The sequence below is a fragment of the Patagioenas fasciata genome, chromosome 3 (genome assembly GCF_037038585.1).
Source record: "Patagioenas fasciata isolate bPatFas1 chromosome 3, bPatFas1.hap1, whole genome shotgun sequence".
In the NCBI taxonomy this organism is placed as follows: domain Eukaryota; kingdom Metazoa; phylum Chordata; class Aves; order Columbiformes; family Columbidae; genus Patagioenas; species Patagioenas fasciata.
In genome coordinates this window covers 27,639,368-27,653,946 of record NC_092522.1, presented here as the reverse complement: position 1 = coordinate 27,653,946, position 14,579 = coordinate 27,639,368, and the positions used below count along the sequence as shown (strand labels likewise).

Genomic DNA, 14,579 nt, shown 5'->3' with positions numbered 1-14,579 from the left:
AACTAATTTAAATCAAAGTTATGAAGTGTTCAACAGGACCAACAATATAAAAATTTATAGAAAAATATAAATAATTTCTACATACAAGCAACAAGAGCTCCTCTAGGAATCTTAAGAACCGGATGACTTTTCCTTAGACTAGTTTAGCTGCATGTATTCCAATGTGTCATTCAAGGTTTAGAGGTAGAAAAGGCAAGTTCCGATCCTTTTAAATTTATCCATTTCTATATTTTCAAAGAACAACTATAAAAGTTACTTGACCACAATTTCTATCAATAAGCATTCATTTTGGCTATGAGTTAGAATATAATCAGACATGAATCTAAAGCCAACCAAAATATATTATGGTGAACGCTTCGTCAAACATTTTACGTTGCTTGTTGATTTATAACAAGCTCACAGATGAACATCAGTAAAACTACCTGTGATGAACTTTCAGTAATGATTTTAACAAGATTGGAATCACAACTATTTGCACTCCAAAATTCTTAAGAATAGTGTTATGGTATGGCAACAAGAGATTAATGGAGATCTTGCAAAAAAGATAAATGGCACTACAAGAACACCAGAAAACTGGGGGATGGGGGGAAATTAATCGAACCTATACTTTTGATAAATATTTATTTTTTTGCAGAAGAAAAATGCACACTAGTTTGAGCTGTCATTATGCTAACCTATATCCTATTTTTCATATTATTAGTAATACATAATGTGGTAGTTTATATTCAAAAATAAAACCAGAATGTATATACCTCATGTATTTATCCAGAAATACACTAAGGTTACTATGGTTACGAAAAATCCATTACCTTTGAATACAGAATGAAAAAGTTTGACTTAAAGTGTGCACTATTTATTATAGCGATCATCAACAGCCTTCAGGAGGTTCTCTAACTGGATTCATTTTTCAGTGTCAAAACTGACCCACCACACCAGTAGCTTATGGCCTGTGCAAGGCAAAGAAATTTGAACTATATGAATTTTTAAATATGTTTTATACTAACTCAAGATGAAGAAATGGCTTTGAATTTTAAGGCCTTACATTAAATAGTAGGGTCTTGGTACCCTTTTTCCCCAAGTTGTCAAATATGAAATGCTTTAACTTGTACCTGCTACGATATACAAATTCTGTTGGGTCCAGAATAGTGCTTATGCTGTGCTATGATACTTCCGGCTCAACATTTTGTTGTTGCTGTTGCAGTGGTTGTTTGGATAATATCTGAATAAATAACTTGGATATTTCATTAAACTACACCAATAACATTAAAATAGGAAGTCTGATTATCATGCTTCACTATACTGACAAATAACAGTCATTTAGCTTCCATATAATAATTTAAGAGTACTGATATAACTTGGTTATTGACACATTGCATAACAGTTATCAGAAGAAAATGGATTTTTAGTTTACAATTTTAACAAACGAATTAAACATTCAGGAAAGGAACACAGTGTCTCTCTAATTAAGAATATTGAAGGAACACAGTAGGAAAAACCACTAAACCTGCACATAATATCTTGTCTTCAACAGCTTACAGTTTACTTGTTTTGAGACCTAGATGGTACGAGATCAAAAAGTTATAAAACCACTAAAAAGATGACTCAGGTCCTGTGAAAGAGGACAACACAGCATAAGATTTACCTACACCATGGCACCACTAATTTCTGAGAGTCCTAACAGACTTCTATGAAGAATTCTTTATAAAAAAAATGGAACCCATCAGGGTTTAAAGTGCATCCAGCCCTTCTTAAAATTACTTTTGATTTCCTCTGAAATAAGGAGTCGGTCATATAATTAGTCAAAACAACTATGAGATACCCATCTGACATGCTACCTAGCAGAGAACTCACCTTTTACAACATATTTAGTTTCATTTCCAAAGTAAATCGGTACTCCATTCATATATAAAGTATATTGTGTAATAATACCATTCGGTGTTTTGGGTGGACTCCAACTCATCAGCAGGGACATGGGAAAGGATATTGCTGTGGGTGACTGCACATCTTCAGGGGCTGGTGAAAAAAAATGCATAACATTGTATTGTATTTCCACAAACAACAATTAATTTCACTGAGCAGTTACTACCAGAATGATTTTTAGTAAAGTTGAAATTTCAGAAGTGATTTTATGCTTGCAACATACCAGCACTTTGAGGTATCCTAGCCAAACAGAAACTTCCATGAAAGACAAGGATATGCTTTTTGCTTTTTAGGAGAATAATTATGATCAAATAACTTTATCTTTCCAGCTTGATAACACTGAACAAGGGGAGAGGTACATGATTTTGGTAGAGCCCTTATTTTTTTTTTAATACAAGTTATTTTCTCCTCCTTCATGCTTTTTATTCCTAATTACAAAGCAGTTATTCTTTCTAATCACAGATGCAGATGCTGTATTCTTAGGTACTGCCCCTTATTTCAGACTTTTCATAATTCAATACACTTAGTAATATTTGTCTAGCCTAGATTTAATGTATATAATATACTGGAAGTTGGCAATGGATAATAATTTAAAAGCCAAATTCTCTCACCGTTTCAATGAGTTATATGTGAGAGGCACAAGCAATCCCACTGAATATCACGGGGGGAGCAGAACTCAGGCCTTAGTCTGGGAGGAATATCTTGTAATTTACAAGCTCTGTGCTCTCAATTTAAAACAATAACTAGCAGTGGCTGGCAATGTGAAACAATATAAAGTAATGAATGTTTCAGTAGGGAAACAGGGATAGCTGGAGGGTGTGATATGGTGTCTGTCTTCTGTATCATCCATTTATTGTTACTAAGAGCATGCAACAAGAGCATCCAAAAATAGAATCTCCACACATTGACTTTTCCTTCAATTCTTCTCAGGGATAAAACACATGTTCCCCATGGTTTTATTTGATCTTTGGGGGAGGAAAAAAAAAAAAAAAAAAAATATATATATATATATATTTTTTTTTTTTTCTTGCCTAAATCTACTCTGTATGACAGTAATCTGAAAATAGTGGATGCTTTTCTCAAACACATGTAAGAATTCCTGCTTTATTCACTAAGCTGAGAAAATAAAATCAACAATTTGTATTTTTAGTCACTACATTACATCAGAAAGAAATATACAATGCTGTATTTCATGTTTACGTCACAGAGGCTATTAACTATTTGCCTGTCAGAAGCTACACCCTTTCATGGATAATGCCACCAGACAAGCTCAGTTTATTTAGAACTTCCAAGAAGTGATAATAGGATTTTTATTTGATCAGAGCTGCTGGCAGTTGCTGACATGTGCACATCAAAACACTGTTCCAGAAACCTCAGACTGCAATCTTCAGGACTGTCCTCATCAGGACAACTCCTTGCATGACCTGCTTTGGCAGCAGTTCAAGATTCTAGCATTCTTTTAATCATTGTGGTTGTAATTCTCATAACTTCATGCTAATCTTTTGTTTTGTTTTGTTTTATTGGTACTGTATTACTACCTAGTTTACATGAGAAGATAAAACAAAGCACTGTGGAAGGGAGGGAATTTTGAAAACTACTCTACATTATGGAAGATTAACTACTGTCCTATAAATAAACATCAGACTGGCCTCAAGTTGTACCAGGGGATGTTCAGATTGGATATGAGGAAAAATTTCTTTGCAGAAAGTGTTGTCAGGCATTGGATCAGGCTGCCCAGGGAATTGGTTGAGTCACCATCCCTGGAGATGTTTAAAAGACAAATAGATGAGCATGTTAGGGACATGGTTTAGTGCTGAGTTAGGTTATGGTTGGACTCTATGATCTTGAGTGTCTCTTCCAACCAAAACAATTCTATGATTCTATTAAATTCTTCATTATTTTACTGGCGTGAATTTGGAATAACCGATGATTTAAACTGGATTAACATGGCTTTGGGATGATGGAACCAGGAGATGTGGGCTTCAAGTTTAATTGAGAATGGAGTTAGATATGTCACAGATATTTTGGGAGCATTTACTCCAGTAAATTATGTGTATTACTTATCAGCCTAGTCTCTAAAGTGAGAATTATAATGTATTTTCTCTTTCTTTCTGCTCTAGTTCTCAATGTAAGCATAGAAAACACTAATTTACACTCACAAGCTTTAAGTTTGAGCACAACAACATGTAAAAGTGTTTAGAAAAAAAAAAAGGTAAAAATCTGAACAATGATTAATAAATAACTCAATCAGCATTTGGAGTTTCATCACACTGAAATAATTGTTGCCTATTGGTGGTGTTTAGCAGTTAAAAGAAACCATGGAAATCAACCATTTGATTCTCAATTTCATACTGTGCCATACAATCAATTCTTTTTAGTCAGACTGTCTCTAGATTTACTTCTGAGCCATAGTAAAATGAGGAAGCTTTCATTAATCTTTCAGATGCTTCATATTAATGACAAGGCTCTTGCATGAACAATGTAACAGCAATTAAAAAGCCCATTAATCTGCATTACAGCTATTAAAGATGCATGTCATTAAAGGGTATGGAGTTTGATTCATTTTCGCACCCCCCCAAAAAATGGAGCAATTATGGTCTGGCAATGCACTTTGTCATCAAATTAGGTTGGGGTTTTCCAGCAAATGGCTTTGCAGCATTTAGCTCTTCTCCTGTTTTATTATTCATGACTGAAATGTGGAAGTCAAGACCTTTGAAATTACTTTACCTTCTTGTGGAGTGGAGATGTTCAATGCATGCAAGCTTTCAGTACAGCCAGCCAAAGTGCAAACAGTTAGGGTTACAGAATAGTTTGTGAAGGGATGCAAACCTGTCAATAGACCTGCAACAGAGGAAAGCAAGGTGTTACGCATGTACACTCTACAGACTGATTACATATGTACACAGACACAAGTAAAAAAAATAAAGTTTTCTGTTATGGGCGTCCACTGTTAGAGGCAGAAAAGAAAAATGATTTTAAGGTTTCATTCCTATTATGCCATTTTGCAAAATAAATTAAGAGTAAATGGTATTTTATTTGATCCTTAATACTAATGATGCAACTAACTTCCTTCAGTTATGCTCACTATAACAGATACTACTTCAAGATTCAGGTGTATATTTTAATACAAGAATGACAATAAAGGTGTTTTTTTTTCTTAGTCCCTGCCTCACAAAGTTTTCCCAGTTATTCTTTCAAGAAATTTTCACTGTCTCCCAGAACAAATTTTTTTAATGCTTCCTCTCCAATATTGCCCTTATTCACACATAAACCAAAAACTTGTTTTGTATGAAACAACCCACTTGTGTTCCATTACTTCAGTAGCAACATAGAGAAGACCATATATTTGCTATACTACTACAGTAACATAATTCAGGCGACACAGTACCCAAGGGTTCACAAGAAAAAAGAAAAATCTGTAATCTTATGCTTTGTCAGGTCCTACTTATGTTAGTGAAGTGGCTAGATTCCCACATATTGATCTACTCCTTGTCACAGTAAATGCAACAAATCACTGCTTACCATTTCAGGAAGTTACACAGTATTTTGAACTCCAATACGCAGAACTACATAGAAAAAAATGTCATTTATAGTAATTTTAGAAACATCAGCAGTTCCCATTTCAAAACAGGTCTGACAAGAAAGTAATATAAACTGAAAATGCAGTAGTAATTAAAAGGAGGCCAATACACATCAAGTTTTATTTCAAACCATGTTCTCACCCTGACTCTCACAGCTTTTAGTAAAATCATTTGCTAATGATTTTCATTTTCATGTGTTTCATTAAAAAAAAAATAGAGATATATATATAATCTATATCTATAGCAAACTATGTTATTTTTGAAATATCCAATGCCAGGATTTTGCAAAGCAGCTTCAGAAACAACAGTACCTCAGAGAACCATAATTCTTGGCCAAACATCCCACAGTACTATAACACTGCAAAGCCCCTCAGCATTACATGTACACAAATAGGTGGAAGAAACTGGTCTTTATTATTACTCTTCATTGAGTTACAACATAGAATGCAACATAGCTTTGTTTTTTCTAAAAAAATGTCATTTTTTTTCCCCACGTAAGCCCTTTACACTCACAAAAAGGGTCTGGAGAATTTGATGCTGGAAGTTAACAGTTACAGCATACATACATTATTTTCTGAGTGGGACAATCAAAGTCTGTGAATATATATATTGTGTTTACTAACACATGTTCACATGGAAAATATGAGATTAGCTTTCAATGAATTACTAATGTCTGTGTCTTTTCTTGCAATTAATTCAAAATCTTTAAAGTTTGGCACTGCAATGATCTTTCTGTTTGAATTCTGTGAGGTCCAGTTCTACTCGTAGACACAAAGAGATATTTGGAAGTAATCACGTTTACTTCAGAGTAATGTTGAACTAAAACCAGTTGACTAGAATCTGCTTTCTCTGGTTATATTTTTGATTTTGCAAGTCCCCCATTAACAGTGGAAAGGCGTACTGCCATCTTACTACATAATGTAAATGTGACAAGAAAGAAAAAGCACATTGTGTCAGCCACCATTCAAGGAACTGTGCCTGTAATCTTCTTGTGATAGAAGGTAAGTATTTTTAAGAGCATTCAAAAAGCAGAAAATATGAAATAATGATGTTTTAAAGCATGACTATCCCTGTAAAGCAGGAATATTGGAAACTACAGTAAACTCTTCAGCACATAAATTTCTTTTTATTTGCATAAGACTTAGTAGAAAGCACATATTTCCAGATCACAGAGGGTTAAACATGGGAAAGTATAAAAAGTACTATTGGAATTACCTTCAGCGAATAAACACATGGAGAAATCAAATCCCCTAACTGTGACATTTTCAAGTTCTCAGTCAAGAGGTGCATGGTATAGTGTATATGCCATCTCTCTATTCACTCTGCTGTGCTTTAAGAAGCAATTTAGTTTTATTTGTACATTTAGCACTTGTAGCATTCTTTTCTTATGAAGCAGTGAATTAATGCTCCTTGCATTTCTTGATGGAAGACATTCTGTGGGGTCACCAATGGCTTCAGGCACTAAGAGCTGCAGTAGCACATATCCAGAAAGATGCCTGTAGCTGTAGGAGGTTTGGATTGGGCTGTTTGGTTTACTTTTGACAAAGCAGAAAGGTTTTATATAAAGCACCTGCAGTGCAACAGAGTGTACATTGCATAAGTAGGTTTGTGAAGGGCAGTGAGAATTTGAAGAAAAAAATGAACAAACAAAATCCTTTTGCAACAGATTTATGTTTAAGTAATTTATTGAGCAAAGGCAGTAACTTAAAAAAAATATTTTCATTTCCTAATTAATATTTTCCTTCACATATACTCTTGCACTGCTTTCTTTCAACAAAGAAACAGATGTGTCGCATAGGTAGGCAATAGAAAGTGCACAGATTTTATTTACATACTTCAGCAAACTACTTTTTTCTCAGCTGCCAACCTATCTATTTGGCCAGCATCCACTGTAATCTGTTCTCCTTCATTATGTTAATCTGTGGGCGGAAAGATTTCTGTCATCTTCAAATCGCTTGTACAGCAATGGTAAACACCTTGGCCTGTCTGTAATTGGACAGGTGTCTGCATCGGTGTCACCCGGCTTTTAATTCAATTAAAGAACTGGCTGCTCTGCTCTCATTACCCACTCATTTCCTCTGCACTTTTAGTCAGTCAGTGCAATTTACACTCGGTGCCTGACTATCTTAGAGTACAGAGTCAGCATGCCCATAGCAAAGATCACCACTGATACACGTGAATTAGTTGATAACGCAGCAAAATAAATTTTGCAATAAAAAATAGCCTATGATCCAATGAAGTTGGGTAGACAGTGTTAAAAAACTTTCCCTAACTCATCAATGACCACACTCTCAGACTGGTATCGCTTGCCTATACCAAATAATTGCTGATCTGATATGTGAGTGCATCAGGTTTTCTAAGCCAGGATGCTTACGAAGCACAATTTGGCCACAACCACACCTGCATATATTCTAGTAATGTTAACAGGGGAGAGGTAGACACTTTGTACAGGAGATAGAATTAGAGGCATCATCAATATTTAAGAAGAGGGTCAGCCTCCCACATTTGGGATATGAGTCCCATTCATTCTGCCTGCCACTACAGAGCAGCTGAACCCATCTAGACTTCAAATTTACATTACAGACTACGTTCCAAGCCTCAAAATCCACATGGGGAATCAGAGACTGTAAATCATTCTAACACACCAGTCCTATCTGCCCACTCAAAGAACCTTTGGAAATAAATTAAAGTTCTAACACAGACATTTTGACACAGTGACCCCATGAAACTGAATAATGTCATTTGTTAAATATGAATGTAAAGTTAACAGTATAAAAGAGTTATCTGGAATCACACCTAGAACATTAAGAAGCTCACTTCATATGCAAAACTAGTATTTAATTTTCTATACTTTTATTTAAAGGATCTTAATTATTTACAGCATTTAAAGCTGAAGTTTGGAGTTGTATCAGAGAAAATGCTGGGTTCATTCTTGCATATAAGAAACAAAAACATTTTCATGGACAGTAGAAAAAGGTCAACAATTAACTTATGGTAAAATGGATGTGTGGACTAGTCAGAGTTAGTTGCATCTTTATATCCACTCCGTTCATCATTCTAATACATACGGTATATAAGAAAATTAAATATCCAGGTTCTTCCTTTCACTTCTTCATGAAACAGACATTTATTTTGCTCAGTACATCTAAAAAGGGAGGTATCATATATTTAGGTAGCTCAGCCAGATTCCACAGTATTCTGACAGATTTTGAGTAGAAAAGTAGTACTTCTCATCAAGGAAAAACAGTGGTTTTACCACTAAGGTATGAGGGCTAATATTCTATTCACAAACACTGAAAAATAGATTCAAAGGCAATTATCACATTTTAGCAATTTCCTCATCCAGTTAAAAGACTTTTATGAAAGCAGCTGCTTCACTGCTCCAATCTGCCATCCTGCTTTTTCAGAAAGTTGCTTCAAAACACCACCAGGTCTTCAGAGGTGAAAAAGCACACTTACTTATGGTAACTTATAGAGCTTTGACTCTGCATAATGAATTGGTTAAAGAAATATAAATTGAGGTGATTTTTTAAAAACACATAAATTGAAGGAACCTTCCCATAAAAACAAAACTAAACCCACTTGCTCATGGACACAACTCATACCCACACACACACAAGCTATTTTATCTTACAGATGTAACACAAATGCTAATGTTCTTTTCCCTCACTTCCATCAAAAAAAAAAAAATGCACTCAGCTAAGAGGATGGAAGAGAAAAATTTTGCAAAGCTATTTCAATTTTTTTTACAAGTAAATTTAACTAATTTTAATCATAACCAGGCACTACTTTCATATGCAGCCTGAAAACTCAGCTCTGCTACTGAATATTAAGATTCCCAAAGACAACCAGAGTTTACCCACACAAATTCCATTTGTTTCACAAGCTGAGTGTAGTTTTTTGCCAGAGACTTTTATTTGCCAGATTTTTTCATTGTTTCCTCCATAATGCTCTACTTCATAAAGAACTATCTTAAAACACACATATTGCAATTGAAACAACAATTGACCTTATAGATTTACCTTAATTCTTGTTTAAGCTCTTTAAAAAAAATACCAAATCTCCCCTCCTCAAACCTAAAGACTATTTAGCCAACTTGAATGCCCGAGGTCATACAGCATCTGTCTAACAAAATCACTTGTGTGTCGAGATGCATCATTGCCACAGAACACTTAATCACAGTCCACTGACCAGAAAAGGAAGTCCTCAACTGACTTTATGTTTTCGACAGATTGTAGCAAAAACTGTTTAAGTACCTGAGTCTTCTACATATGCATTGCTGGACTGGCAGCCTGTGTACATCAATCTGTCGCATACATCTGCGTTTTTAAAGCATCTTCTACCGTAAGTATAGTACAAGTCAGAAAACTTTGAAAAATTATTGAACAAGAAGGCATCTGTTCCAACTCTTTGACTTATAAGAACAACAAAAAGGTTTACTTTACTTACTGGAGTTTTGCGGCTTGGAAAATCCTTTTTTTCCCTCAACAGAAAAATTTCATAACCAACCATACAGAAGTTCCACTGGCCTTGAAGATGCAATTTAGACTGCAGCGGTTCAAAGAAGCCTTTTTATGCTTACCATAGCATAGGACAATTCTCTGGCTGCTTTAATTTACAAAAAAATCTTAGCCCAAGACTCCACAGAGAGTACTGGTTCTGTAATATTTATCATTACGTTACTTTTGATCCTTCTAGATAACTTTTTCATTGTTCATCTTCTGCAGGATGATTAATTTGAAAAGTTTGCAGAGAGAGAAAGACAACTTTTTTTTTGCAATCTTTTTTTGGGTGTGTCCATAAAAAAACATGTTAATAATTCTTTCCATCTTCATGGACATTAAGAAGTTGATTTCTTTTTATTAATAGAAGTATTGATAAGTAGCTAACTGTTAATGCAATTTTGATAAAATGTTCAGGTTTATTTAATTAGACAATTTACACTTCATATGAATAAATTTATACAACAGCATCGGACTGTAAACAAGATTAATTTGGGTCTAGACTCAATCAAGTTAGAACCTTAATATTGCAGAATATTAATAACATTTATGTTTTAAAATACATATGTTGAAAAATATGCTGCTACTGTGTTAAGGCCAGCTAAATGAAAGAGGTTATGAACCTACATTCTTCCAGTCCACAGCCACACTGATTTAGAGTCATCAGGAGCTCAAGCACCACCTGACAACTCCGAAACCTCACGGGCATAGACAGATCTATTGGCTACCCCATGTTGCATCAGCTGTTGCAGTCAAACCAGAATCTGAGCAGGGGCTCAGGTGCAGCTCCTGGCGCACTCCTTCAGCTCCTCCCAATGAAAGAGGTGTGTGTACATGCGGGTGAGAGAGACACAGAGACCAAATGTCCTTAAAACACCCACTGGGACAAAACAGGCCAACAACGAGCATTGCGGCCATCAAGACAAGGGTCTCGGTACATTATGCCCCTTTGTGTCAGAAAGAGATATACAGCCTTCCAGATCTCACACAGTATGGCGTGGCACTGTAAGGCACATACTGTGATCCTCCTGGCTATGGGAAATACTTAGATGTTCTTGGTTGTCTATCTGTGCTTCTGACCAAAGGTTACCTCTACAAAAAGAAGACAAAGAACTGCATGAAAGTGACAATCATCCTTGTATTTAAGAGTGTTTCAAGCACCTGGTGAACCAGCTCTTGAAAGCCATTTTTCAATACAAAGTTTCAGCTTCTATTACTTTAAACATTTTGTCAGATTTTTGTTGTAAGTAAATACAAGCTAAATATACCAAATCTGGTTAGTACGTTGTGACTTTTTGTATCTTCATGAAATGTTTCAGAATCTTAGAAATTTGTCCCAACTTGGGAGTGTGGATTTGGAAGTCCTCCTAGTGCTCTGGCTCTGTATCATAGAACCATCGAATGTCCCGAGTTGGAAGGGACCCATAAGGATCAGTGAGTACAACTACTCTTGGTTTGCAATGCTTTTCCACAAATTTAGAAAAATTTCATTAACTGCAGCAAAGGAGTTTTGAGCATAAAATATTTGCACAAACCAAGAGCTTTCAAGTAATTTCAAGTGCATGAAAGTATTATCTAAGTAGTTCACTGATAGCTTCATGCAGCAAACTACCTGGCTGAAATAAATTTCTTATGTGCTCCATGTAGATCAAAATATCCCAAAGTAAAACAATATTTTCTAAGAGCCACCCAGCAGCAAACTCTCATTTTAGGCTCAGCCTGCCAGCACAGGCACTCCCCAGCCTGCAGCATGGCCATTCTCGGCTCCTGGGCTGTGGGGAGCAGCCAGCCCCTGCTGTCCCCAGGGCTGCCCCTGCATGCCCTGGGACTCCCAAAAAATGCTGGAGGCACGGCTCAGGGCACAGAAGCTGGTCACAGAGCCACAGGCTGCTTTGGCAGCGCCTGCTCAAGCCCAGCAGAGCTCTCCCCAAGAGGGAGAACCGCTCAGCCAGCTGCATTTCGCTGAGCACAGGCATTCGCCAGTCCAGCAGCAAGCTGAGCCCAGGCCTGTCAGTCATGGCAGGAGGTCCCATCTCCTCTTCTGAGGGACTCCCTAGCTAGAGCGCTTTCAAAGCCGAGGCACAGCCGAGCCACTTTGATTAACCATATTAAATCATTAAATTAACTTTTCCTGAGATATTCATCTGCCAAGCATAAAAGACTAAAAGGTGAAGAGTAATTGCAAACACGTGTCAAGGGAAGGAGGGAACATGCAGGGCATTCAGAGGGGAAGCCGCTGACAACAATTTTCTTGTTATCACGCGTGCAGCCACAACTCCAGCACTTGGCTATTGTGGCAATGACACAAGCAGGATGAACTGCACAAAACATAGAAAATTAAAAGAGTCTGTAACAGGAATACCAAACATCCATGAATTCTTCTGCAGAATATTTTATTTAATTATTATTTGCAGCTTTTGCTAGCATTCTTCACTGCCAATAACTGGGAAATGACAAAATTTCAAGGCTTGTGGATCTCCTGAATTCTATAATGAGAGCAATTTGAATTACAAAATGTTTTTCTTATATGTGCCTGACAAGAGAAGCATCAGAGGATTGTGACCAGAGGCACAAAATTTGGTCAGAGGCAAGACACCCAGCATTGATTCTGGGGCCGATACTGCCCAACATCTTAATTAATGACCTCGATGATGAGGGAAATGTGAACCCTCAGTGAATTTGTGGATGACACAAAAGGGCGACTAAGATGATAAAGGGAAAGTAGCACATCTCTTATGAGGAGAGGCTGAGAGAGCTGGGACTGATCAAGCCAGAAAAGAGAAGGCTCAGGGTGATCTATCAAGATGTATAAACACCTGATGGGAGGGAACAAAGAGGACACCAGGTTCACATCAGTGGTGCCCAGTGATAGGACAAGAGTCAATGGGCACAAACTGAAACACATGAAATTCCACTTGACCACAAGAAAACACTTTCTTACTGTGAGAGTGGTCAAACACTGGAATAAGCTTCCCGTAGAGGAATACTGCCATCTGTGGAGATATTCAAAACTTGACTGGACTCAGACCTGGGAAACCTGGTTCAGCTGACCTTGCTTGAGCTGGGGGGATGGACTAGATGATTTCAAGAGGTCACTTCCAACCCAAATGATCCTGTAATTCTGTGATATTACGGATTCCAGAGGAAAGTAGAAGGAACACCTGCTCACAAACCACACTGAAACAGTATGTTCTAAAGCTTCTTTTATTTGTTTAAATACTGATCCTAGTTTACATTCCAAATTTTGATGGCAGCATAACAATAGCATGTGGAATGCACTTGAATGCGGAGTAAAGCAACCCAGCCTTTATGAAAAAAATCTTTGATGTGTTGACCCTGTACTTCCTTTATTACTCTGCTGAGTGTCAGTGGCTGTATCCAAAGTGTATCAATGTTATTACATGGTTTTTTTGAAGGCAAGATGGGCTAGCACGGTACTCCTTGAACTCCAAACATTAACACTCTAACTTGATACTCTCATTCAAGAATACAAATCCTGAACACCATGTTGAAATATCCAATAAACTTCTGGTTCAACGGTCAGAACCTCATTTTAAGGATTTAAATCTGCTGAATATTCCTTTCTTGGATGAAAGTGAGAAAAACAGTTTGATATTTTGAAGATTACAAGGGTCAGATTTCGAAGGATTTTAGTTTCTGAGGAGTCAGAAATAGACATTTGAGACTGTGGGACTATGGTCATTTAAAGACCTATTTTACCTTAAATTCTTAGCTAAGCTTTACCTCTTCTTGACAAGGGTACAACAGGTTCTTCTGACTTCAGCACACACAGGACAGCCTTCTGGGAAATGGGCAATGCTATTAATTTTTTTTACCATGTTCCAGTTATGACTCAGGCCCCTACTGCACAGAACAGGCCCTGGTAATTGTTCAAAAGAATTTACAGTCTAAGTATAAAACAAAACACAACCGATGAGTGCAAAACAGTGCAAGAAAAAAAAAAAAAAATAAGGTAAAGAGGTTGCTAGTTCCCTCACATTCATTTATGAGCAGCAGAGTAAATGAATGAAAATTTAAAGTAGTACAAGAATAAGAGAGTTGCTCCATCAACAATCTCAGTGAGAGCTGTGGTGCTTTCCTCACTCCTGTTGCATTAGCAAGCCTGGCTGTTGAGCTTACTGTAGCATCTTCTCACAGAACTGAACAAAGGAATTTCTGAAGAAATTTCCCTGAAATTAGGGAGGAAAAAGCAACATTTCCCTTATCAGCAAACTCAAAGGGAAAGTGAGCAAAGACAGCATGTCTTCCCCTGGGCCTTTGTGCTTATGTTAAATTTTGATTAACCAGAAAAGGTAATTCAGAAGAGGAAGCTACACCTTTTCTTGGGAGTCTGACATTTACAGGTAACCATTTCCCAATGTCCATAGAATATTGCATCTGTATAGGCTTCACTGAAATCAATGAGCTGAAGGTAAAATAATTTCAAGATCAGTGATTTCATTTTTCACTTGCTCAGCTCTGACCTCAGCATGAGGACATGTACGATGCCAAAATTAGAAAATACATAACTAAACTATTGGGCAGCAGTTATAAATAACAAGAGGAAGGACTCCTT

General features: G+C 36.7%; 1 protein-coding gene across 2 annotated transcripts in view; it reads right to left on the bottom strand.

Annotated features, from left to right (window-relative positions):
* The window catches only part of USH2A (usherin), a 386,355-nt gene that overhangs the window by 212,566 nt on the left and 159,210 nt on the right, over positions 1-14,579 (bottom strand). For both annotated transcript variants that reach the window (XM_071805984.1, XM_071805985.1), the window contains exons 31-32: positions 4,648-4,761; positions 1,852-2,013 (exon numbers count right to left, since the gene is read on the bottom strand). In XM_071805984.1, the coding sequence (XP_071662085.1) occupies positions 1,852-2,013; positions 4,648-4,761 (276 nt within the window). The remainder of the gene's footprint in view (positions 1-1,851; positions 2,014-4,647; positions 4,762-14,579) is intronic.